The sequence below is a fragment of the Ambystoma mexicanum genome, chromosome 6p (genome assembly GCF_040938575.1).
Source record: "Ambystoma mexicanum isolate Mex_15411 chromosome 6p, UKY_AmexF1_1, whole genome shotgun sequence".
NCBI classification, from domain to species: Eukaryota; Metazoa; Chordata; class Amphibia; order Caudata; family Ambystomatidae; genus Ambystoma; species Ambystoma mexicanum.
Genome location: NC_090935.1, coordinates 1,006,811,493 through 1,006,838,370, shown reverse-complemented (window position 1 = coordinate 1,006,838,370; position 26,878 = coordinate 1,006,811,493). Strand labels below are relative to the sequence as shown.

Genomic DNA, 26,878 nt, shown 5'->3' with positions numbered 1-26,878 from the left:
AAAAGGGATGGGTGGAAAGCAGCATAACATTGGACATCAGTGAAGGATTACGTAAAGACAGCATATTCTTCAGATTGCCACTTATGGAGTCCTGCACAATTCAATAAAAAGGGGCTTTGCGGTTTCCAAATAGAAAAAAAAAAAACATTAAAGTAAATAACCCACATAACGTCTGGGAGTTAACAGATTAAGCAAAAAGCGGTCAATGGATGATCATGGGAAGCATCAGGAGGAAATAATTTAAGATTCACAATGCTTGTACAGGGCTTTAAAGAAAAAAAGGAATACAGTGGAATCAGCAGTTGTGTTGTGCTTGAAGCTACCAGGATTATCAGTTTTGAGTAAAGTCTTTCTACATTAGAATATGTGGGGTCAAGAACTGCAAATAAATTATTAATTGTACGCCTCATGATAGCCTTTGCTCTAGAGAAAAAAAAGGCAGCAGTGCCCATCTGCCACAGGCTTCATGCAACCATTTCCTTCTCCAAATGCTCCCATTTGATGTCGTAGCAGAGGATTATGAAATTGAATGCTAAATGCTGTGACAGGGCATTGGGATACAGCATGCCCGGTTATTTCTCCTTTTTAGGTAACAGTGGGTGAGGGGAGAAGGGACCTGGTATTTTTACACTGTGTATAGATCTCTCAGGTCTGTCCTTTAGAGCCTCTCAGGTCTGTCCTTTAGAGCCTATGTAATGCCTGTCCATTGAGAAAGTGCAGTGGTGAAAGGAGGGCACGCAGAGGCTACTTAAAATAGCCAAGTTTAGATTTATTCTATGCGTGATTTTCCATTGTGGTGTTCACATAAGACAATTGAACCACTCGGAATGTATCCCCAAAGATCAGGGGAATGACTTCCTTGTGAGGGTGCATGGTTCGAGGCACTAACTTCGAGAGCACAGTTCACCACGGACCACTTAACAAGAAAAATCAGGAGAATGAGAACCGAGGACCAACAGGCCCGTCCAGCCATGCAGCTTTCTTACCATCTATGGCCTTCTGGGAGCAAATGGGGGAAATCGCTGGTTTTACTGTTGCTTACTCGGTACTACAACCCCCCTACTTTTCCCACCTACCCCAGCTTTTGTCACAATTATCTGTCTCCAGGGATTCAGAACATCCCAAGGAGCATTGCACTGTGATCCACACCACTCTGCAAAGAGATTGGATTTTAAGTTTTCAGAGCAGCTCTACTCTACTCCCCTGCCCCACCTCAGTTTAAGGCATATTGGGCAACTCTCTAGAATTGGTTTCCTGTAGCCTCGGACTGACACCACCTCTGACTGGCCAGACTGTGTCAAGTATTCAGAATACTTTTGGCGAATATGAATGTATATGCCGAGTTTTGTATAACACGAACCTAGCTATGAAGCAAGAGCACAGCATAACGGGAATACAGTAGCGGGGTACAAACCTAAGTATACAATTAAGGGAGGTGGGTACACTTGGAACAGCATTTTACAAGCCTTGCCAATGCTTAACAATCTCACTGGACCTTCAGGGAGAGTTCCTTAGTTTACATAATCAAACTAAGAGAAATGCAATCACATCATATAGATGGGTGACAAAATATTTACCAGTGCTTTCTGTGAAATGGTGCAAGTCACCATAAGCATTCTTCATATTTGGTGCAATGCAGCCACCCAAAGGCCAGTCGTGCACAGTGAGGCCTTTGTCATTTACTGTACCAATTTGTTTGCAGTAAACGTCAAATAAAACTTTCAAAACATATGCAGGGTTACTCGTCCTTTATAAAATCTCCTCGCCAATACAAGCAGACTAGATTTCACTAGCCCCGATTGAGACAGGTGTTATCGGCAGAGTTGGAGGGATTACCGAACTCTCTATGGTGGGAAAGACAGGCCCAGTTTTCAATGAATTGCTTGTGAATCTGCAGATGTGCTCTCATTGGTGCTATATAGCCGTGTTCAACACAGAGTGCCAGGGTTGGCATCAATGAGAAGGCGGGGACCTCAACCCTTTTCACCTTAAGAGTTAATTTAGTTAGACTGAGGGCCAGAATAGTTCTTTGGACACAGGATGTTTGACTTGAACATTCTGGCATACAACATACCCATAGTGTTATTTGAGATAGAGAAACACATCTTATATCAGGGACAGAGGAAATGTCCAAACCCCCTTTTTTTCATCAATAAACGATTGAGTGTCTGTGTCTCATTCCTGGTTCCTCAGAGGAAGGTGTGCAGGAAAGAACGCCAGACGAGTACTTTAACAACAGGAGGCTGAACATCGCAGCTCTCCATCGCCATCCAATGGGTCAAACACTAATGGTGAGAAGATGGACGGTTATGATTGAGACAAAGATCAAGATTCATCAGACCTGCTGTTGAAAAGCAGGGACACATGTGGAAGAAGAGAATACAGAGGCTGTGATATTATTTGAAGCTTGTCCTCCAACTGTGTTAGCCTCTTTGAGAAACAGACCTACTGCAGATCAGAAAGCACTCCAAAGGCTTATGTGATAGCCGGAGTGCCAACAGCACCATCAAACACATGAACACAATCCGTTTGTTGCTTGCCCACTATGAAAGTTTGTCAGTATTTGACAAAAAATAAAAAGCAATCAAATCTGGGCACATGTACACTGAAATGTGCCCAGAGAAGAGACGCATTTGGGTACCACGAATATGCAGTTTCATAAGCAGCAGCCACACAGGCATGTGAAGAAATTACAACAAATTAAAAAAAAAAAAAAAAAAAAAAAAAAAAATCTGATTTGCCTTTAACTCATCTAATACTAAAAAAAGTTCCCATGCATTGGTTTCACCCCTCCACCCGACCCCCCCCCCCCCCAAAAAGACATGGTGCCATCTGTGGTTTTTGTATTTATTTATATTTTTATTTACTTTGTGGTTTTGTGCATTGTAGTAACAGACCTAGCAAACTCTACTTGCCCACTAGCCTTCGGGTAAGCACCAGCTGCTCCCTGCAACATGGGGTAAGCACCATGTCTATGCTATGCTCCGCATCAGGTCTGTGCCACCTACACTGTCCCTTGGCATTTTATGCTACTGCTGACCCTCCAACTGGATCAGGCAAACTGTATATCTCTGCCAGCACTTATCGTCACTAAATCTGTTTTTCACAAGCGCTTATGTAACCAAGTAAGCCTTCTTAACAGCGCCACGATGCCAGAGGGTAGTTGTGCGCTTTACAAATACAAATAAATCACTTGGGGAGGTGGAGTACCATTCTTATGGTATTCAAACTTGCTGGCGAGCATAACTAGGGTGTTTGTTACCGTGAATATTTTGCTTTCAGTGCATTTGATGCATTATCCACTTTGATGTGGCTGGTATTTTAATGTCCCATTTTGTTAATGTAGACATTTTCCAAAACCTATAATTCGAGCAAATGTTAATTATTTCTAGTAATTCTTCTAAATGACAACCAAGTGGAAGCCTACAAACGGGCCGTTGTCGTTTTAGCTACCACAGAAGTATGTGCTGTGCTTTCTGAACTTTAATCACTCGATGGGGTCCTTTATTGGCTACACAAACCTTGTTAAGCCAGTTAAATCGCCACGAAACCCACTGCTCCATGTTGTACAATGAATCATTGTGCAAGACCCGAAAGCCCTCCCTAAGTTCGGAGGGGATTCTTTGGCACAAAAAAAGTCCCGTTCTTACAGCAGGGACAAATCTCTTAAAGATTAATCAGGTTCCACTGGTCCATTTTGAAATGGCTAGTCCAGACCTAGTACACAAAGTAGTGTATGGAGTTTTAAATATGTAAACCCGCATTTCATGTGGGTTGCTGTGTGTAAATGGGCTCTGTTGTCACGTTTGTTTTGGAAGAGTCAGATCTCTCCCCTCCCTCCCTCCCCCCCTCCCCCAGGTTATTCCACCTCCGTTCCAGTCAGTAGTCCCCTGCATGCTAGCAACTGCTGGGCAGGGCCAAGGAAGATAAAGGGTACCCCCGGTGTTGTGCAAAGGCGATAAGCTCTGGGAAATCAGAGAGGGCAGGCTCTCCGATTGATGTGATGTCCCCTGAGGGGGTCCTCGTTCCGTACTGGCCCGTCTCTCCCCAAACCATGGTTGAGAGGGTGTGCAGTGTCAGAGCCAAGGGAGATAGTCAGCCTATGTTTTTCACATTACCGCTGCCGCTCTGTTAAAACAGCAGTGTCGCTCTCACACATTACTGTGTGCATCTGGCTTCAAGGTAGGAGTGGGAAAGTAAGGGGGAGGAACGGCATTCCTAGACTGCATTGCGGTACCTTCTCATGTGTTTCATAGTTGGGCTTGGTCAAGTGTACAAGTCCCGTCAGTGCGAGGAGAAGAGCGACCAGATTTGGTTCTTCGGTCCCTCATTAGGTGTAGAGGAATTAGTTAACCCCGCCCAGAAACGGGGCTCCCACATGGGGTAGTCGTGTTGGTGGAGGGACAGATGGGATATTATTGTTAAAAAAAGGAATAAGAGAAACAAAAAAACTAAAACAAGCAAGGGGAAAGTGAGGGGAGCGGTCACTGACCCATTTCCATGTTTCCCACACAGGCTTTCTTCAGAGGCCTAAGAGAACCGCGAGATTTGGTTGTTTTGATACTACGCAGTTGTTGTTTTACTTTCCCCTTTCAAGGGAAAGGTTGTTGCGAATGTTCTCAGAGGATGGGGTAGCAGCTAATCCACGCAATCACCTTGGCCCCCTCATACCTCTCGGGGCAACGAGTGAACACTGACAATGACCTTTTCATCTGGTGTCAGTATTCATAGGCAGATTCAGTGGGAGATTGTATGCCTCAGCGGTGGGCAATATACCCCGCACTGTGCACGGAATTGTGGTAGGGAATTTCCTGCGTTAGTCATATTGTGCCTGTAGGAGTCTGTTGAAGTGGTGCGCCATGTGGTAGTCTGCAGCTACCAGGTGCTTAGGAGTACGGGCATGAGATCATAGTAAACCAAGTGCAAGAAAACCCGAGGCTAGTACTCGGACATATACTGTATTGATAATATTTAATTATTTATTTACCAAATGTGAACTGACTTGCTTACAGGTGGCCAAATTGATGATATTTCATTATTTACCAAATGTGAAGTGACTTGCTCACTTGTGCCCGTCTATGTTATGTAATTATTTTATGCCAAAGATCCAGTTTTACAATTTCTTGTCTTATAAAGAAGGCTTTCAAGTGGGTCAAATGAGATAGGTTTGTGACTGTTTATTTAACCATGGTGCACACACTGTTAGCCACCAGGGCTGACCAGCCAATAGGAGGGGGCCAAACCTCCCACCAAGCATACTGCCCACTCTGGGGTCTGCCATATGCCCTCATACGAGGGTCACCCATCAACCCCCTGGGTTGTCATGTGCACATGAGTGCAGTATGCTGCAAGTATCCCATGCTTCGGACTCCTCCAGGTTGCTGCTAACCCCTTATTTCAGAGACATTAGGGAGAAACACCTTACACGTTGCTCTACGACTAGGTTTGTGCTATAAGGAATACTCTTTAAGCACAGAAATGAAGGTGCTAGAAATGGGGTACAAATGAAGGTTCAGAGAAGAAATGGGGTGAATACATGGAGCCAGACGTGGGCTGGATACAGGGATAATAAGCATTGCTTGATAAGATGGTCTTTTAAAAAAGGTAGGGGCCTTTAAACTTTAATTTTCCAGATATTCTGGACTGCAACACACATTGGCCCTGGCCATCATAGTCATGGGAAGGCACAGCAGGTAGGAGATCCTTGCTCTTATAAGCAGTTAGTTATTTTGGACCCGCAGAAGGTTGACACCAGCCTTAGGCACGTGGGGGCGGGTCTAGGGTGGAGCTGCATTCCATAGCCTAAAGTTGTAGCCAGCCCTCCAGATAAGGTGCCTATCAGGCCTTTTTACGCACAGAAATCTTGTCAATACGGCCCTTTTAATTCTTCCTTGCATACAGCCTACACAGGCTATATATGGCAGCAGCCCCATATATCATGGAGCTCACTGGTGCCAGCCTGGCCAGCAGGCGCTTGCAAATCCACTAGCAATCACAGTTCCTTGAAAGAAGCAACTGGTATGAGCTCTGGTCTGTTCATTTTCTAAACACAGTCCTCTGTTCATTCTATCAAGATAATACTTTGAGTAATTTAGAAGGACTTATTTTCACTTTGCTCAATTGCCTGGATTTTGCGGTTTAAGGTGTTAAAGCATTTTGAATCATGAAAATGCTTTGGACGTTGCTTTAGGACCCATGTAGTATTGTGTAAAATGAAAATGGTCTTAAACTCGGACTGCATTTTGGCTTCATTGTCCTAAGTTTTAATCATCTTTAATAGAGGGAGTGCAGTTGCAGTAGCATGGGCATTTCAAAACTTCTCTTTTCGTGACAGAAGCACATCAATTACATTTAAGGGCTTGGGGTTCTTGATGTCTTGGGAACCTACCAGCAAGTCGCTCTTTGGCATTTGTGAGCAGGACAAGCTTTTGATGTTCTATATGAAAATGTGTTTTTTTTGTCTTAGGATTGCATGTGCTCACGTGCATGTATGAAAGGGCACCATACACAGTTTGTCTTACAAAGCAAGGAATAGCTGGGCATGTAGTCTGAACTCCCATTCTGACCACCTGCCCACCGCAACTGGGTTTAATGCATGCAGGTAGAAGCAGTGCTATATATTTTCATTGCCACATATTGTACCAGTACCTCAACAGTGCTGCTTTATATTCAGGCAGAGTAGCCTAATTTATCAGCAGAGCTGCTATACATGTGTCGTGGCAAAATGCCAATTATTCACAGTAGGAATGATTGCATCATACCCACATTAAGTGTTTTTACATGCAAGATTTTTGACCTCACAGTAGAAAATTGGGTATTTTCACATAGATCCTTCCCATCATCCTACTAAGCTGGGGTGATGCACACTGGCGGACAGTGTAAGAATACTTCAATCCCTGCTACCCTGTCTTGTGCTTTTCAAAACTTCTGCTTCTCCGATGTCCGATTACTAAGTCACACTGGCAAAAATCTAGCACATTTCAAAGCCTCATTATGAATCTCCCGACTCATGTAGGATAGTCCCAACAGGCTGAGGGCTTTTGACAGGCCAGTTAGGTTAGGCAAGTGTCACATGGAACTGCCAGTGCCCTAACCCTTTGTGCCTTTGAGTCAACAGTTTGTTGGGAAAGGTAGCTCAGTGGGTCAACAACCCTGCTGCAGAGATTGTGCAACCTGTTAGTTCAAATCTTGTTGATAGGCGAGTGAATGCGTCTGCCTCAGAGGTGTGTGTTTAAGATGCAGGTAACATTCAATTATAACAGAGCCGATTTAGCTTTTGACTTATCAAAAGCACTACTAAATGTTCAGTGATTCAGAACACATTTCATCAGGGATGCTATACCTGTAACGAAATACAGATCCCTCGAGGGCTGCTATACCTGGAATGTCTAAGAACAAGCACATCCCATGAGGGCTGCAATACTTACAATGGCTCAGAACACGCATCTTGTCTGGGCTCTTAGAATTTTAATGGCAAACAGTGCTGGTACAACATCTGCATTCGAACAAGTGCATCTGGTGAGACAAACTGTTTCACTATAATTCCCAGCCTAATGGCCAAAAGAAGGTTTGCACACATCTAAAAAGAAGCACCCAGTGGTAAAGCTGCACTAGATTTGTAAATGGAAAAGGCATTTTCAGCTTTTCGAATATTTATTGGTGCTATGTCAAAATACAAAAAGGAGAGGAAAGAACTCCGAACCTAAATACAGGAGAACAAATGGGGGGGGTGGCCGAGAGAACAGAGAACGTATTAGACAACCCAAAACAGGAAGCGAGACCAGTGAGCTACATAAGAGAGCAACAAAGAAAGTGAGAAACGAAACAGGTAACACGCACACAATAGGAGTGAGGGGTAGAATCAGAGCAAAAGAGACAGAAAAATAAGAAAGCACATCAACAGCAGACTGCGAGAGCTGTGAATAGAAAATCCAGACTAGAGAAAGACACTCCAATTACATAAGGCAGGCTAATAACATAAGATGCTCAGTTGCAAGAATCAAAAGGAGTAGCAACCACAACCAAGAACATGTAAACACAGATATAGCCAGAGTAATGACATGAGAAGTTATATCAACTGATTCAGCACACTGTAGGAGGGAAACAATACTAGAATGCAGTGATGGGAAAGGCAGCGTGACAGTAACAGACCTCAACAAAAAAAAATGGCATAGCAACACTTAGCGGTGAGAGGCAGAACCTCAGAAAGCGAGAGACGGGGAAACAGAGTGGCAAATGAATGGAGAGATGTAGCAAAAACATGGAGTGTCTGTCAAGCAGGTAGTGCCAGTCAGCAACAGTAGGCCCAAGAGGCAGATAAGTGATGCTGGTTGTGTGAGGGACTTGACTTATTATGTAACTAGCTGGCATCCATAGTAGTTCTTAACAGAGTTTTAGTGCCCAAGTATAATGAAGATGAAGCTGGGTGGTATGCATCAACAAGTTATTTGTCATTAATGTTCTCCAACAGTCTTAATCACGCACAAATTGGATAGTTGTCAAGACATTTTTACTCTTGCGAAGGAGCAAACTCATTTTTACTCTTGAAACTGGATTTACTCCAATTCTAAAAAACTGGGACTAAAATATGTCAAAATCCTATCTGGAGCACTGGATGTAGCTTAAGGCAGGTTTTGCTGCCCTTTTCATGGTTCTAAAGGTGCAAAAAATGAAGGTACCAGCCGTTGGTACCAATGAAACCCCTCCCCCTTCTAGAGTCAATCAATTAACCAGGCTGCAGCGTGTGAAATGCTTTCAGAGACTGGAGAGCTCTTCGGCCCCCTAGAAATGGGCCAGGCACTACAAAAGATTGAATGTGTTAGTGATGCTACTACCCCTTTCCAACAGGTCCAATAAGCAATGATTAATCTAATAGGCCCTGCTGCCTTACCTAGTGGGAGACCAGTATAACTAACTGGTCTAGTATAACTAACAATAAGTAGAACTAACTCACTACACAAACAGGCCTCAAGATTTGCACCTGCGTTTGTGAGGAGAATTGAGGGGCGAGTGAATTAAGGTCTGGCTAGTATACAACCCCACAATAGGATCCGCGTCTTCATTTCAGTCAGCTGAAGCCAAGTAAAACAGGGAGAGATCCACCAGTTGCCACATAACTGTGCCTCCGCTTTCCTTTTTTTCCTAAATCGGTTTATTAAAGAACACAATGCCGGATGGAGGAAATTACCAATAATGAAACTAGTATCACCATGGCAAATAGTAACTAGCCGCCCATCTGCAATTACATAAATTATTATAAAATGTATAGACGGAACTTGACCAAACCTAAAATACAAGACCATACATAAGAGGGAATGTACTTCTTGATAACTAATCTTTAATCTTTGCGGCTGCGTGAGAACATCATCCTTTACCAAGGCCCAGCTACAGTTTAGACGTTTTGAACAGCATTCACACCTTCCCATTTATCTCTGGGGCTACTGAAGCAGCTGCTCTACCGAGCACTTGCCTATAAGTTCCACGCTTAATAACAGAGTTTAGGTTCCATGATACGTTAAACCCTGCAACCAAGAAAGTTCCCCAGTTGTAGATGCAAAAGATGCATCTTTTGGGATTAGCCCTTTCAGTCTAATACATTGAAATTCTCGGAGATTACTATGTCGGTAGGTTATTTATACATAAGCACATGCATTTTCTCAGCAGTACTCCCAACTAAAGTTTGAGGGGAAAAAGGGTTAAAAAATAAAAAAAAAAGAAATAAAAAGCTGCAGACCAAACAAAATCCAAACAGGCTAAGTGTAAGAATCACCACGCATGGCAAACCAATATCAAAAACATAATGCAAGCATGTGCACAAATGTAGCATTTTTTTATTGTATTGTTTGTATAAATCTTATACAAAAGTTGAGAAAGGAAATGTACAAACATCAATATTTTGAACGAATATGTCCAAAATCAGGAACACTATATTAAAGGAGAAGCTAAAAAAATGTAATAAAAATCCTATGCCTTGCGGGATAATGGTGCCAACCTCGAACATATTGGTCAATCCAGGAAAGCATTTGTGAATTGTATACCAAGTCATTAGACCGAGCGTGTCAATGTTAGTTGAGTCACAGAGTTGCACCAATCTGTCAAATTTGTCACTGGCAAAGCCAATGTGTCTGTTTTTTTTTGTTTTTTTGTCAAGAGTTTGTTTACGGATTGATAGACGGATGAATGGATACGTTTTATTTTGTGGGTTATGTGAAGTTTCTTTATACCGGGCACTGCTGCCATGTTCGTGGTCGGCAGACACTCCCCGATACATGGACTGATAGCGCGACGGTTTGGATGCTGAGGTCATTGTATCAATGAATGTGTGTGAGGGAGTGGGCGGATTTATTATGATGCACATGACTGCCATCAGGCTTTGATGATGGTTGGACACGGCATGGAGGAGAGCTCGTGTTTAGGAGTAGGACAAGCTGCACATGGTTTGCGAGTGATGGGGTACATGTCACCAAGGGGTGTGTGTGTAGGTGAGCACGTGATGGGTGGGGGTGAGGAACATGATGCAGGTGGTCAGACAACTAGGGTATGGACATGCTGCTGGTGTGTGCAGGTTGAGAAAATTGGATTAAAGCCATACAATTCCTTCTGTAGGGTAGGGGTCTGCAACCTTTAGCTCTCCAGATGTTTTAGACTATAAAACCCATTATCCCTTTCCAGCAGAGGCAATGTTGAGGGATGAGTGGGAATCGTAGTCCAAACATCTAGTCACAGGATGAACACCCCTGCTACAGTATAACATGAAAAAATGCAATAGATGCCAATAGCACAAAAAGGAGCCTTTTCATGATGCCCATGAGCTATTTCAACAATATTGTATAGCGCCTTATAGACCATTAGTATGACCTTCAAAGCACTGGTGGGTTGAAAACGCAGGGGACCGTAGTCCGGGTCAGTGGAGAGAGTAGGGCAATAGTGCTTGGGTGCACTTGGTATGTGTGCAGCCAGAGTGGTTTGTGCAGGGTTAGCTGCATTCTAATGCTAGGTGCAATACAGTGGTTGCGAGAGATCAGCGTAATGCGTGCAGCAAGGAAGGTGGTCTCAGTCTGCGTTCTGGCTGACGTGGGGCCTGTGTAAAAGATGTGTGCAGCTAGGCTGATTTTTTATGTGGGGTATAACTGTTCTAAAACACTGTTGAGGTGTTTCATGGGCTAATGTAGGTATGTGTGCAGCTATGCTGAAAGTGATTGAGAGGTATAGCTGCGTTCTACTGCTTGTTGGTGTAAAGTGGAGAATGAGCATATTGGTGGGAGCGAGTGTCCGATTACCTGTAGGAGGCCCCCGTTCCTGGATATTTTTGGAGCTCAGTGAGCAGGCCGTTTCTGTCCTGGAGGTTTGCGCAGAGTCTGATGCATTAGGCTGCCTGAACAGTCCTTTTCCAGAGGCTCCGTTGTAAGAGGGCCCATTTTCCGGGTGCCTGGTCAGGGTTTGTGGGGTGAGGCTAGGTAGTTCCGGACATAATTGTGGTTATCACACGATTCCCCCCGAGAGTCCAGCCATGCCTCGTCGCTGTTGCACCTCTGGTGCCGGAGTACATGGCCTTATTCCTAAGTAGGCCGTGGATTCCTCATTTGATCGTATAACACGGAGTGTGCCCGATAGGTGGCATGATACGACGTAGTGTTTCATCCATAAGTGGTATGAGGCTATGCATGGTGGCTCTGTAAGTTGATAACCAGGTGGGTGCTTAGCCCAGAGCCTGCCGTCTGTAATGGCGGTTTCCGTACCCAGATAGTTCTTACTTTTCACAGGTGATGTCTTGTTAACCGGTTTGTCGCAACTCTGTTTCATTTTTTAAAGACAATGCTGTTCTTTCCAAAATCTGGCCATTGGTGGCATTAGGCGATCATTTTCATGTATTAGGAAAAAGCCATGTTGTCAGTGCTTTGTAGAAGGCCATGTAGTTCTGGGTGTGTTGAATGTCTGGAGGCAGTGCATTCCAGTGTGGGTGCCAAGCTCGAATAGGGTGACCCTCCAATCATGAAAGAATGAGGCTTGAATCACCAGGAGGGCCATGCTTGACCTTACGGTGCTTCTTGGGCGGTACGGCATAATCTTCTCTTAAAAGGTAAGGTAGGCCGGGCCAGCCTTGTGAACTGCTCTGTGTGTGTTGCAAAGGATTTTGAATAAGGCCCTTCATCCAATAGGGACCCAGTGAAGGGTGCAAAAAGCAGACGAGATGTGATCCTTTCGTCCTAGTGCAAGAAGGAGTCCGTCACCTGCGCTTTGTACTCTTTGGAGTTTGTTGGCCGGTGCACCCAAGTACATTGAGTTTGCATAATCCAGTCTGGACATGACAAAGGACATAATCAATGCCAGTCTATTTTGGTAGCTGAGGTAAGGGAATATGCATCTCAGAAGCCTCAGGTGGCAGTTAAGGATTTTGATACGTTATTAATCTGGTAGGACCAGGTTATAGCAGAGTCCATTGCTCAGCCTAGTTTGACTGCGTTGGGGGTGCCAAGTGTAGGGGGCCATGGGAGTGGTCATAGGAGTAGAACTGTGTTGCCACACACCATGATCTCTGTTTTCCCTGGGTTAAGAAGCAGGTGGTTTCTTGTAATCCATAATTTTATCTCTAAGGCAGGCTACTAGGACGGGTAGTGGATCAGAGGTTTTGGGGGCTCAAAATAATTTGGGTGTCGACAGCGCAATTATAGCAAATGAGGTTGTGCGAGCGATGATCCCTGGCAGCGGGGTCATGTAGAGGTTGAAAAGCAGAGATGAGAGGCAAGTGCCTTCTGGTGTTCACCGGGCGAGCCGAGGAGGTAAATAATTAGTTTCCTGTTAAGGAATGAGGCAATCCAGTTGAGAGCAGAGGAGGTAGTGGAGTCAGTCGAGGAGGATTAAGTGGTTAATGGTGTCAAAAGCTGCTGAGATCTCATCAGTGCAGCGCATCCATCAGAGTCTGCCCAGATTGAGATCAGTGTGGTTTCAGTTTCTGGCATGACCGGAAGGCTAACTGAGCAGGGTCTAGTAGGTTGTTGGATTCAGCGAAAAGGTTGAGCTGCGTGTAGGCAGAGCGGTTGATGAGTTTGACCAGGAATCTGGTGTTGGAGATTGGCCTGTAATTGATGGCTGGAGGGAGAGGGGAGAGATGTCAAGGCCTTTTTGGTAGGGGTTTGACATGCACTATTTTATTTTTAAGGGTTGTGGGGAGATGCCAGAGGTGAGGGGGTCCTCGAGTATGGACCTAGCCTGTTCTCCTGCACGGGTACAGGTAAAGATTTCTTTGAGGAGAGAGGCAGGACAAAGGTCCAGGGGAGACCCCGGAGGGTCTGCTGCTGGACAGCAATTTACAGAACTCCTTGCTTGAGATGGGGTTGAAAGATGGCGCTACGGGGTGGGTGAGGTGGGAGTTTGAGGAGCGGGTGTTGGCCGGGGGAGAAGGTGGAACGTTGTGGCATGAAGGATGAGCGTCTGGTTTAGTGCTGTGGTGTGGAAGTGCATGGATGTGGTCAGAGAGCTGATAGCCTCCAATACAAGGTCCAATGATGGTATGGCCAAGTTTGATGCATGTGCATATGGGGCGGGACTGCATGGCAATAGAGACAAGAAAAACAAAAAAAGGTAGGTTGATCAACCTATACTATATACTATCTGCCAGTTATGCAGCACAAATGATGTTCTTGCAACTCGCACCACCTAGGGAAGGCAAGGCACTCAGCCGTTTTAGCCCCAGGCCACCCTCAGAAAAAGCTAGATATACTTCAAAGCTTTTATTGGAGCAAAGGGAACGGTCCACGCTATGAAATACCGACATAGCACCACACACGACCTGGAACAACTAAAGAATCTGCTCACAACGTGAATGCAAAAACAAAAAAAAAAATAAAGGAAAAATTAAGTGCACTGAACACGGAGCATGTTAGGGCCTGGCCCCAGGGAACCTGCTAAGTAACCGGATGCCAGGGATAGTGTACAGAAGCTGGATTTCGTGGGAGGAAATAGCAAGCCCTTACTGGTGAGCTCACGCGGTCTCCCAGCACTCCTCGCCCACAGAGGCTCAGGGAATAATGGGAGGATAGGAGAAGGTTGGGGGCACTACAGTGACGGGTCAGAACCGGAGCTAGTGGTTTATTTCCAACATAACTACAACAATAACCTTTGCCAAGAGGATGGGAACTCTGACATGCGCCTGAAGAGGAAACACGCATATTTACACTTTCTGAAAGCAGCTCATCACATACTTCAAAATCAAACAGGGGGCGTCAGTACACTGTGGTATGCCTTTCACTGCATATGGGTTATACCTTGTGTTGTCTAGGTGGTTGTACGGCGACACCTTCTCAGATAAACCCCTCAACCGATTACATTTATTGGTACTGAACTGATGGCATCATGAGAATCTTTAACCATGAACCTTCCATCTCCCGCCAAGCTCTGAAATACTGCACCACAGTATGTGGTCACCTTGGCTCCCAAACAGTGAGCTGGATTACATGGAGGGTCAATCAGAAGGGGGAAACAATTAATCATCAGCTTATCGAGTAAAGGATGACTGGAAACATCCTGCACCACTAAACAGAATGAATGCCAAAGCAGAGGCCTGGACACGAATGGACAGAAGTCGTTGGAGGCGGTAGGAACAGAATAACAAACTGCCTGATTAGACAGGTATGTAAACAATCACTCAAATGTTAAGTCCCGACCATTGGGGTCTGATGACAGTGCCATCACCCAATAAAAGCAATGATTATGGGGTTCCCCCCCAAAAAGTAATTAACAATAGAAAAAGACGACGGTATCTTTAAGGTAATGCGCGTTTGGCTGTAAGGTTTCAAGACCACAAAGCTTCCTTCCTCAGAGATAAAATAGTGTTCCACGGTCATCCTCGGCCCAATGTTTGAAAGCATACACAGTCACACGAAAAATACACAATGTATACCCTTGATTGGCGTATGCAGCAAAGAGGATTGAGCAGCACACACCCTCTATAATTAACTGTCACAATAGCAGATCCAATCCCTACTCTGGCGGCAAATAATACATATAGACAACATGCATCCTGTGAAGAGGCCGGGGCGGCACGTATATCACGAGGAAGGAGTTTGATTCAAGCAACCCCATGCCATACGGCCATCACAGAAACGGTCATCGCCACACATCCCTTTAACCACTGCCCCATATGGAAGAACCTACATGCTCCGAAAAGCATACCGTCACCCTGCCCTTCTCATGGGAGACCGAAAACCAGACACAAGTAACACCAAAATATGCCCCTTGGCACCATGATTTTGAAAATCTACACCAAGACCTTAAACGTCTTACAACGTCTCCGCACAGACATCACTCTGTGTGCATGCCCAAACCCCCGGTAACTTTGTACATGCCACATTCACCCCCCCGCCCCAACACTCAACCAACTGTCAATGTTGAGCTCCACGTGTCCCAAGTCTTCACAACAAAGTACATCGGCCGCAATACTAAACATGTACAGTGCTAAGCTACCCGACAAGTCATATAATCGCTTTATGTGCCACATGCAATCACTCAACTTTCTCATGGCATTCTTCGCTTTCTACCAGCCCTAACCCAATCCACGTGACCCTTTGCACAACACTCAAACGGGTCAAGAGCTTGCCTTACAAACGGTAAAAAAATACCCCATCATACCGCACGCCCTACCAAATGGAATAGCACGCCCATCGCGTTTCATACCACCCTGTTAATTGTGTATAGCACTTTGTTACACTAACACACGCACAGCACTCTACATCGAGGTCTTAAGAGCAATGTGATGTGCGACCTGGTCCCATACCTGCACATCAATCGACACACGCGATGTGCTTTACATGTATGCATATTACATGCACATCTCTTGCCCCACGACGCATGCACTGGTTGAATTGTACATTATGAATGAAGGCAATAGGACCATCGGATGAAGCACCTGTCCATAACACCACGGACAGGGTTGTACGGACAGGGTTGTACGTGGTATTATGGTACACCATCACTACTGCGCCTCTCCCGTGCACTTCCTATACCCAAACCGTTAAGCACATCCCAAGTAGCCTCCACAGACCTAGCTCGGGTCACTCACCTTCTCCAGCTCGTCGTGCAGCTCGGCCAGGCTGGGTCGCAGCAGCTTCTCGCCCAGGTCGGCGGCGGTGTGCCGGTAGTGGTCGATGCGAGGCACGGCATCGATGGTGTTGTGTCCGAAGGTGCGCATGTAGTAGGTGTTGGTGTGCGTGTCATAGTAGTAGTGGTGGTGGCCGCCCGAGTGCAGGCTGCCGCCCTCGCTCAGAGCCGTGTCCCCGTTCTGGAAGCTCACCCCGCCGTGTGCGGGAGGTTCCGGGGAGTCACCCCCGGCCCCCCGCTCCGCCGGGTCCACGAAGTTAACATGAAAGCGGCCCTTGGCCTCGTCATCCCGAGTCCGGGGTGCGCCCCCCTCCGTGACCGGGTCCACCTGAAAGCGGCTCTGGCTTGGGGTGGGGCCCAGGGGCCGGTTGGGCCCGTCACAACTGCCAACTGCAAGCAGCTCCTCGTCTCCGGGGGCCAGAGGGGCCTGCGTGCCGCCCGGCTCCTGCATGCTGTGCTGCTGCTGAGGCGGCGGTGCCGGCTGCTGTTCTCTGTGGCTCTCTCCTCCTCCGCCCTCTTGCCGCAAGGCTGCGCCTCCACTGCACACCTGAGCCTCCTCTCACAGCCTCTCCTGCGGGAGCATCCCGATCACTGTGTGACCGGGCACGGTGCGGCGGCGGGGGCACAGGCACACAGGGCGGGCGGCAGTTGCTCAGACAATGCCGGAGGGAGAGGGGGGGGAACAGGCGAGGAGCCGCCGCTCTATGAACACATGTACTGTGAAGGCAGACAGTGGGGGGAGAGTCCAAGCGCGCCCGCCTCTACGGCTCCGAGCACACGCACCCGCACTCCTGACATACACACAGGCAGGGCTGCAGCTTCTGCCCTTTTAAAGAGAGCGGCTGCTGCGAGACGGGAAGAAGGAAGGACCGCCAAACGTGCTGCCAGAGCGCCTCCCCTCGCTATGCTCGCAGCCCTCCCTCTGCACTCCTACAGCCGCCCCTCTCTCTCTCTCTCTTTCTCCACCGGTGCTGGCGCCCTGCGTGTGGCGGCAGATCTGGCGGCAGATCTGGAGGAGGAGGAGGAGGAGGATGATGATGATGATGCTGCTGCCGCCGAACCCCTCCCCGTCCCCGAGCGCTCCTTCCGCGCCACTCTTTTTTTTTTTTAACTTATTGTGTGTGAGAAGTCTGCCGGTTTTCTCACGCTCTGATGTATCGCGAGAGCGGCGGCTGTGTGTCCCGGAGAGAGAGAGAGCGAGGATGGACAGGGTGCGGCCTCGCTGACAATGTCTCTGCAGCTGCCGCCGCCCGGCTGTCGCGCTCTGCACCTCACCAGCCCAATCACCGGTAACAATGGAGCCAGGCGACTACCATGGCGGCGGCACGGGCGTCTGTCAAGCCCGAGAGGCTTCGTGAAACGAGACCCCCTCGGCGGTGCCGCTTCACCTCACACTGCAGCCTTGAGCCTAACGACTCCCCTGCACCTGGACACATCCACTGCTGCGGTGGAGTCCGGGGAGCGACATAGTCGCCCAGGCCACGCTCACTTCAGACACGTGGCCTTCAGGTCGCAAACATCAGGCTTCAGCGTCCTAACACGTTTGCTACCAACATGGCTTTCAACTCGCTCTGCAAGCCCGCGATCTCACGCGCCAAGCTCGCTACCCGCACAGATAAGTCACCCGCCCGAAACAAAATGCGGTGTTTTCAACCTCCCGGGCGCCACAAAGCACAGAGAGCTATGCAGCTATCCCATTTAGACAAACAACTTGGAATTGTATATTTAAACGGCTGCGCTTAAATAAACATAGTGTGACAGGATTTGAGTGGGAGGCTCTATTCTTTAATGTCTGTCACTGTGTAAATGGTTAAAGGTCAGATCAACTTCCGGGGCTCAAAGAAAGTGACAAGGCTGGTCTCAAGAATACATTCCTGCATTGCCACTGTGAACCTATTTTCATTGTGTTCCCAAGCAGGTCTTGAGGCCTCTAAACACACTATTGTACCATAACAAAGCATTTATAATGGCGTCATTCAAAATGCCACCACTCTGCAAGATGCCCTGCTCAAAAGATATGACGTCTCAATACTCTGTTTGGACTGCCTTTAGAAAAGTACATAGGATATGAAGGTAGGTTTAAAGAGGAAGAAGGTAAAGGAAAGGTGGGGTAAGTGTGGAAAGGGTTACCAGGGTCATGTGCTTGGTCGGGTACTGCATTCTCCCAAGGGGGCCGTCTCTGGTCCGAAAGGGGGTTCCCATCTCATGAGATCCATCCACTGAGCACCACCACCAGGGGGACTATCGGGTAGCAGCCTCACCACCCTGGCCTCATGGGAAGGGGCTCCCCCTTCGCAGGGAGTGACAACATTGGGGGATTAGTCACAATATTGTGAGGGGTCAGAAATCCAAGACAGAAAATTGGATTATCTCACAATTACCCATTTTAAAAATACCTAGCCTAACAAGGGTATCCTTAACTATCAAACTAAGGATAAGGCAAAATAACCTAATGTCCAAGGATTTTGTCCCTTTCACTTATACATATAACAAAATCATACCACAAGTATTTTGGTGTTCAAACTACATAGCATTTATATTTAAAAAAACATTCTTGTAACCACGGTTAAAACCCCTTCCACTGGATCAATTACAGATTTTTCAAATCAAGAAAGATCTTTTCAATAACAAAACTCCACTTCAAGTACAACGCACACCTCCTGTCATTCCATAAGTCCTTAACTCAGCAATTGGAATGTCTTTTCAAAGTATGATCTCTCACTTTTAAAGAAAATGTTTCAATTATTCACAATCTGTCATTTGACAAACCAAAAGAAAGTATTTGTCTACATCTATCAAAGCAGTATGTAAATTAATTATCTTCTTCTCTGAAGACCAATTACTCTTCATCACATCACATTTCTCCTTTGTGAACAACACAGTTATGTTATGATGGTTTCACAACAATTCAACAAAGCATACCTGTGGACGTATCACTTGCCAACACTAACTTCTCCCGCATTGCAGAACTTCAACTTTTCTTTTTCTTGGTCAGCTTGCCTGCCAGGACTAACCAGTAATTGTCCCTTTCCTGGCATACTCGCCTGCCTGGATAAAACTCCTACAACTAATATCAGTACTTTGTGGTGAGGTTTGCCTCAAAACTTTCCCCACTTCAATTCTCAATGGGGAACATTAAATCAACACTGCTTTCAGTAATAAGACTTTGGATTTCCAACAACCATATTATATTTGTAGCTTCTCCAATTATGCAGTAAACACTGACAATGTCTTTCACACCGATTTATTTGCCCCCATCAATCAGATTATATTTCTCTCCCCCTTGATTATTGTCATAAAGAGGGATTCTATTCTGCCATCTTTTGTTTCCTTTAACTGCCTTTCTTTTGCTTTTTATTTATTGGACACTTGTATGGCACCTATACACAAGTGTATAGGCGCCACAAGACAAATTGGGGGAAGGGAACATAGGACGAACAACAAAAAAACTGTTATATCCGCCTTGTTACAATCCTGCAAGAACAAGGTGGTAAGTGCAGGGGGCAAGCGCACAAGTGATCAGTTGCATTTCTTTTTTTTATTTTTTTAAATTTTTGGTTGGCTGAACATATTTCAACCTTTCAAAAAAAAATACAAAAGTTTGGTTTATCATAAAAACAAGCGCAAATGTAAAACATATTTTTCGTACAAGAATTCATATGTTCCATGATATCGTATACAGTATTCAATCACGGACAGGTGTTAACAAAAAATATAACGCCAGGAGTAACAGTTCACAACAGCTAATATAAGACTATGACTTTGTATACAGTTGCTTAATGGTGAAGGCTAGATGAAAAATTTGGGGTTAACAATGGTACCATGCAATTTGTTCTCATAGAATTAAAAATAGTTCACCATAGACATTTGCACAATCACATTTTGTAGAATGTATATGCAGCTCTTGATCTTCTTCAACCCTCGGCCGTCAATCCCATTAAGGAAATGTGATGCCTTACAATGTTAAATGTTGATACAAGGATTTAAAAGAATGCACTATCGAAATTTTAATTGCTAATCTCGGTGAGCTAAAAATATTTTGCCAGATCTCATTCACAGATAAGGGGCGATATGTATTAAGTAAAGCCTTGCAGAAAACCTTACGCTTTGAAACTAAAGCATGACATTCGACAACTATATGTTGCAACGTTTCTCTCACACCTTTGTTATTGCAAATTCAACAGAAATGCGATTTCCTTGCTGATCATGCCGAGCCAATATGTCGTTCGTCGGCCATAGATTTAATCTAAATCTTAAGTACTGATTTCTAAAATGATGCGAGGGGCTCTTAATTAAATGATCTGTCATATTGGGAAATATCTTATGACCAAGCAGTGTTGAGTTAAAATCTATATGAGTGCTACATTTGGCCTGGGCATATCCAGTCGTGTTGATCAAGTTTTAATTTTTGCTCTTACTGGATTTGAGATTAGTAACTCAAGAGAGATGTTTGCATCGGCAAGAGCATCTGATACAGTTTTGCCATTTTCTTGGGAACTCGAGAATAGATGTTAATAAATAGTGAGCCCGGACACTTAAGAGGTTATTTGTGTTAATGACCGATAAGCACTTTCTCAGCATACAGCACATTTTCCATAGCACTTGAACATACAGTGATATAGCATCCCTAATTAGGGCAGTAGGTGTGCATTTTGGTTGGCCTCTAGTTTATCCCATCATTTTTGTTCTCTCTGGGCCTTTCTTTCAGAGCCATAGGTAACAATGCCCGCTATTTTCTGTTGATAAAATGTCATAATATGACTGCAAGTAAATTTGGCATATTTGTAAAGTCGAATTTTTGCTTGTGATGTGAGGTTTGCTAGTTTTGAGTCTAAGCAGAGTAAATATAGTTCATCATTTGGATAAATATTAATGTTTACCACCAGATATTTGTATTGGGGAACCACTAGTAGTTTACAATTCTACAGTTTCCTGGAAAAGTTATTTGATTTCCATCTAAGATGTTTTCCACATTCTACAATTTTTTCCAAATTAATCATTAGCTTGTTTTTTGGGCATATTCATCCAGTTTATCCAGTGTATTTGGAGGCCTTTAGGGGTTTGTGATGGAAGCACAGGATCATCCGCATAGAGTAGCCATGCTATCGATTGTTTGCCAAGCTTGGGTGCATCAGCAGTAGTTTCCAAAATGTTTCACTCATATCTAAAATGAATAAATTAAATAGGGTGGAGGCTAGTATGCAGCCTTGCCTTGCTTGAGACCTCATATTGTAATAAAGGAAGAAGAGCGTAAACCCTCAATAGTAAGCCTAGCCTGCATAGTGGTATCCGTATGCAGGAGATCAATTAACGTTGATAATGATGCTGGGCATTCATGTTGTTGCAATTTTTCATGCAGCAGTTGCCGGTCTATGGAATCAACCGCTACACAGAAATCCACGAAAGCCATGTATAGAGGTTGCTTCCGAGTAATGCAGTGAGATTTAATCATATTTAAAGTAATTATATTTATCGCAGTGCCCAAACCGGAGACAAAACTAGTTTGAAATGGGTCTCTTTTGTTTGCTAATGAGGACCAGGCATTCAGATCTCTCATTTACCCGGGGCAAATAAAAGCGAGATTGGCCTATAACTGGCTGGATTTTGTTGATCGCCTTTTTTATATATTGGGAGGATGATGGAATGCCTCCATGAATTTGAAATTTGCTGTGTATGAATTATATGAGAATATTACACAGGATCGTGCCCACATTTCTGGATGTTGTTTTAGTGTGTAGTTAGACCATCTGGTCCGGGGCCCTTGAACAACTCGCCTTGTTTATATGAAAGAGAATGTCCTCTCTGTCGAATGCTAAGTGAACATTTTGCGAAAATGAGTTCATTAAAGTGTAACAAGGATCTCTCAGACCATTGCAATCTTTTTAGCTTGGTATTAATGACTGTTGATCCACATAATTGATCACGAGAGTTGTTACCTATTTGTCCACTCGCGAACCATTTAAGCGTAAGCATTTCATGGTCGCTTTGTTCGGTTGGAATTATTCAAAATTGAGAAACAAGATAAAAAGAGTTTGATCCACATAGATATAATTAATTATTGCACTGGCACTACCTCTATGCCATGTCTTTTGGGGCGTGATGTCATCAGGAAGGGTACCATTTATCATGATTAGATTCTGTGCTTTAGTGAAATTGTTCCATAGAATTAATCTTTCTTTAGAATGGCCAGATGTATCATCTAGGCAATGAAGGTTTAAATCTCCTGCTATAATGATATGCAATATCTTAGGGGTGAGGGATCATATCCATCAGTTCATTTAGGTCTTGGAAAACAGGCATTAGTTATTCCCGGAGGATTCCAGTAGATGTTCAATACAGCATAAGTGCTGGTTTGCAATGACAGTTTGTTTAATTGCATGTAAGCGTTAAAGGTAGCCCACGGTTCAGAACTAATATCTGAACTAATTATTGTGGCAGTCAATAGGCCTGACATCGGTCTTCCCTTAGTACCCTGTTTAGCAGGGAGAAGATGGAAATCATAATTATCCCAAGAGGGAACAATGGATAACCAAGTTTCTTGGAGGATGGCCACGTCAAAATGTTCAAGACCATTTTGTGTGTTTATGAGATGACCAAAATCTCTAATGTTCCAACTTTCCAAAGAGATGATCTTCTGATCAGCCTGCAATTCTAGTTACATTCCATTGTTGCCACATTTGCAAGAGCACTGAGGATGGCACTATCTAGTTTCAACATTTGGAAGCATAGGGATAGTAAGATCTATAATGTACCCACATCGGCCGCAACCAGCCTGTGAAATGTCAGTCGGGTGAAAGGCCAACAAAGTTCGAACCCCATGTTGAATAGTTGGGACTTTGCTAGCCATATTGTGTTTAGCACAACGCGCAATTTCATCCACAATCTAGCCACACCTAGATCTTTCATTAATAAATTTCACTTGATCAATGTCACCGGAACGAACATCCTCTAGAGCTGGTATGTCGGAGAAGATTGACATAACACTTTTGGAAAATGGGCTAAACTGCATCCAATATAGAGTGCAATGCAGTTCTCTTGGTATGTAATCGAGGTTGTGCTTTGATATTTGATATAATATCCTGTGACATTGATAACTTGGAAGCTCTCGTACCACAATTTTTAAATCTGAATTATCTTAAGTTCTGCAAACGAGGTGTGAGATCAGGGGCAAGGAGCCTATTTTGATTGTCATCCCCCATTGCTGATGGGCAGCCATGAATTACTCTAGTATATGTCTGATATCATTGTTTTCATTATAGCCTTCATTGCTGTTGTTTCGATGGCTTGATACGGAGGTCCGTTTTTTTTCAAAGATATTTTTTGTGATCCATTTGTTTGGCCGCTTCAGATGTATTCATCTGCAAGGTTGGCAGTGAAAATATAATTTTCTGCTCCTCCGGCAAGATTGAAGACACTTTTTTTTTTTTTTTTTTTTTTTTTTTTTTGGATCTCTTAGCCAGCTGAGATGTGCTAAGAGACGGTTGGGATTTCTGTGAGGCCATGTAGGTGTCGATTGCTTGCCTAATCTCATGTCGGTGAAATTCTAATGCCTTGTCTTCTGTGGTAGCAGCCGGTGTACCTTTAGGTTTTGCTGAGGCTGAGCATCAGGAGTTATTCCGTTTTCAGAAGCCTGAAGGTTAGCAGCAGCCAGAACGAGAGCATCAAGTGGAGAATAATATGGTATCCATATTGAAGTAATGTCCTGTGATTTAGATTTTTTTGCTTGAGATATCTGAGAATATTTTTTGGAAATTGCATTAGAGGCTAGCACAGAGCCTTTTTTCACATTGTTAATGGATTTAAAAAAAGTGTTTTGTTGCCTGGGTCGAAGACGTTTTTGTTGTCTTGATATTTTTAGAAGTTCTTTCCCCGAGGAATACTCCATATTCTGGTATTAAATTTAGTAGTATGGATTTTATGATCTGAAGCAGAGAATATCGTTTAATCACGTTTTGAAGACGTAGCGGGTGATTTGGTGTATTAATTGGCTCTTCCTGCGTAGGAGCCTCGATGGGCTCCTCTTCAGCATTGTCATTGCGTATAATTTTCTCAATGAAAGGTACAGATGTTGTTGGAATTCAGTAGTTATTTCTGAAGGAGCACACAGTTGCTTCAGATCCTTACAAGTAGGATTTTTAACAATTATGGAATCTGATTTGGAAAAGACATTAGAAAATGCAAGTTCAGCCCCTGTCTTTTGGGCAAGAGACAAGTCGAAAGCTTTTTGCCATGCAAGAATCGTAGTGAACTGGGCAGCTTGTTGATTCAGCTTAACATCCAGAGTATCAAAGAGTTTCGCTAGAGAGTCTAAAGCCGTATTCATTGCATTAAGCGTGATTTCAATTAGCTTATTAGAAGGGGCTGGGGCTGCTAATGGACTAATAGGGGAATAAGCATTGAGTTTACGTGGAATGGGAGCAATTATCAATAGTTCTAATGCAGATTCCACCCGACTTATATCAGGAAACAAGTCGGGGGAGCCTGATAGATTCTGAGACTCGTTTCTGACAGAAAAACGGGAGCCGATTGATTCCAAATCAATTATTACAGAACCTGATGATGCATCTAACCGTTTTTCGGTATCGTTTGACAAAATGAGAGCAGTCAATGCGTTTTGCAACACCACACTATCAGACAAGGAAATATTAGGGGGTGTTAAAGTAGAGTTGTGTTGCGAGGTATTGTGAGAGTTCAATGTATGCATGTCAATATCACAAGCTTTCGACATTTGTTTTTGTTCCCAAGCTTTAGAAAAAACATGTGCCGTGGAAACCAGCAGCTTTATTTCAGGTTCATGGGTCACTACTGCAGCAATTTTTGCCTCGTTCTCATCGGCGGGGGCCATCGTTATCAACGGTTTGACTGCAGCTTTCTGGAGAATTTCAGCCCAAAGGGAAGGACTTACCCCCTTGTCATGGCAAAATACACGTATATCAGCATTCAAAACAGGCTTACGCTTATTAGCGATAGATGCACTGCTTGTCCGGGGAAACTGGCTTTGAACAGGAGTTATTAGCTTCGCGCCTTCGCAGAGTGCTAGCAGGAAGCTTACGCTGGATACATTTAGATTGAAATTGAGCAGGAGATGGCATGTCAGTAAGAAGGGTATAAAAACCCTGCCTCATGTACTGAGATCTTGCAATGTAGGATTGCACACCAGAACCAACAAGTGGCTCTGGACGACCGCGATGCTGCAGCGAAGCGGCAAATCAGTACTTCTACGGTACTTTGCCCCGGCGCGTGCGCGCACTTCTGCTCACGCGGGCTAGATTTTATAGGAGTTCACCAAAAGAGGCGCTGCTTAGTACCCGTTGGTAATAATCTAGTCCAAATGGGTCCTAAACAAAGAAAGTAAAACAGATTGCAATCAATGAAATGTGTAATAATGTCCAAGTGCTCAGATAGCACTATTCAATGTCTCTGAACGCAAGTATACCGTGAGTAACAAACAGCTGAGACTGGATCCAGAGGTGCGCGCTGGTTACATTTCTCTACCCTTGATAATCGTCACAAGGAGGACTTCTATTCTGTCAGCTTTGTATAAGTGATATTTGTAAATCACCTTTACTTTGTGCATCTTTAATTGCCTTTCTTTGGCTATAGTGCATTTAAATATTTTCTCCTTTTGGCTTTGACAATGGTAGTTGCCATGTTCTTAAACTCAATCTCTCTTAATATAATAGTTGTGCTCAGATGGCTTAATTTCAATAGTTCGGTATTCAAAAGGTTTGTATTGTGTCAGCGGGCGGCTTCGGAGGGCCCTGGGATTTCCTAACACAGGCAAACTTGCTGGTCTTTCTGCACATCTATGCTGGAACGGCTGCTTCTTCCTCTTCTTCTGAGCTCACATTCACATATATATAATATATATGTGTATGTATAATATAATTTTATTTGTTTCAGATTCAGTTCGGCTCTGAAGGCTCTTTTCCACTATGCACGGTTTCTCTTATGGGAGTCACTCACTCTTGGCTCTGGTATTCACAGCTGTTTGATTGGGACTCCTATATGCTTATTTTCATTATGGTATATATGGCACCGTATATATGGCACCCAACTGTTCGTGTTTTAAATAACTGAGGCTGCCTTCAGCAGCCTTGTTTTCTTTTTAAATCCACTTGGCAGACAGTCGGCTACGACATAGGTTCTTCATGTATTAGCTTACAGCCATGTTTGTGTGTGCTTTTTTACAGAATGGTAACATCTACCTCCTGAGGAAGACGTTGTGTCAACCACCACTATACGTCGAAACCGGTCAAGATACATTTTACAGGATGCGATCTTTGTGCTTTGTTCTTGTTTGATCCACCCCGACAATAGATTGTCAATTGATTCTATTGCTTGTGAACACGATAATAATGTTTGTTATTGTGGGGAACCACTGGCGTAACAGGGGCCCCGCAGCCCCCGCAGTGCGGGGGGCCCCGCCAGCACATGTCCTCGTAGGGGCGCTCCACTGAAGAAAATATTTTTATTTTGCAAAAAAAACATTTTATTTTTCTTTTTGAATTCAGTCTACATTCATAAAGAAATTATTTCTGTAACAGAAATAATTTCTTTATGAAGACAGAGTGACTACAAAAAGATAATTTCTTTTTAAAGTCCGAGGGCTCCGCCCTCGCCATGGCATGGAATACGCTAGGCTCGAGGCCTCCATGTCATGGGGTGGGAGGGAGCCCTATGACTTCAAAAAGAAATAGTTTATTTTTGCAGTCACTCTGCCTTCACAAAGAAATTATTTCCGTTATGGTTTGGTCCTTAACGGAAATCCTTTCTTTATGAA

At 44.4% G+C, this 26,878-nt stretch overlaps 1 protein-coding gene across 2 annotated transcripts in view; it reads right to left on the bottom strand.

The window, feature by feature from the left end:
* SLC12A2 (solute carrier family 12 member 2) overlaps window positions 1–17,787 on the bottom strand; it is a 908,845-nt gene extending 891,058 nt beyond the window's left edge. Inside the window, exon 1 of one of the 2 annotated variants that reach the window (XM_069625621.1) lies at window positions 16,058–17,787. In XM_069625621.1, coding sequence (XP_069481722.1) covers window positions 16,058–16,546 — 489 coding nt within the window. In that variant the 5' untranslated portion in view covers window positions 16,547–17,787. The remainder of the gene's footprint in view (window positions 1–16,057) is intronic. The other variant, XM_069625620.1, reaches the window with a different exon arrangement.
* Between the last annotated feature and the right edge of the window lie 9,091 nt (window positions 17,788–26,878).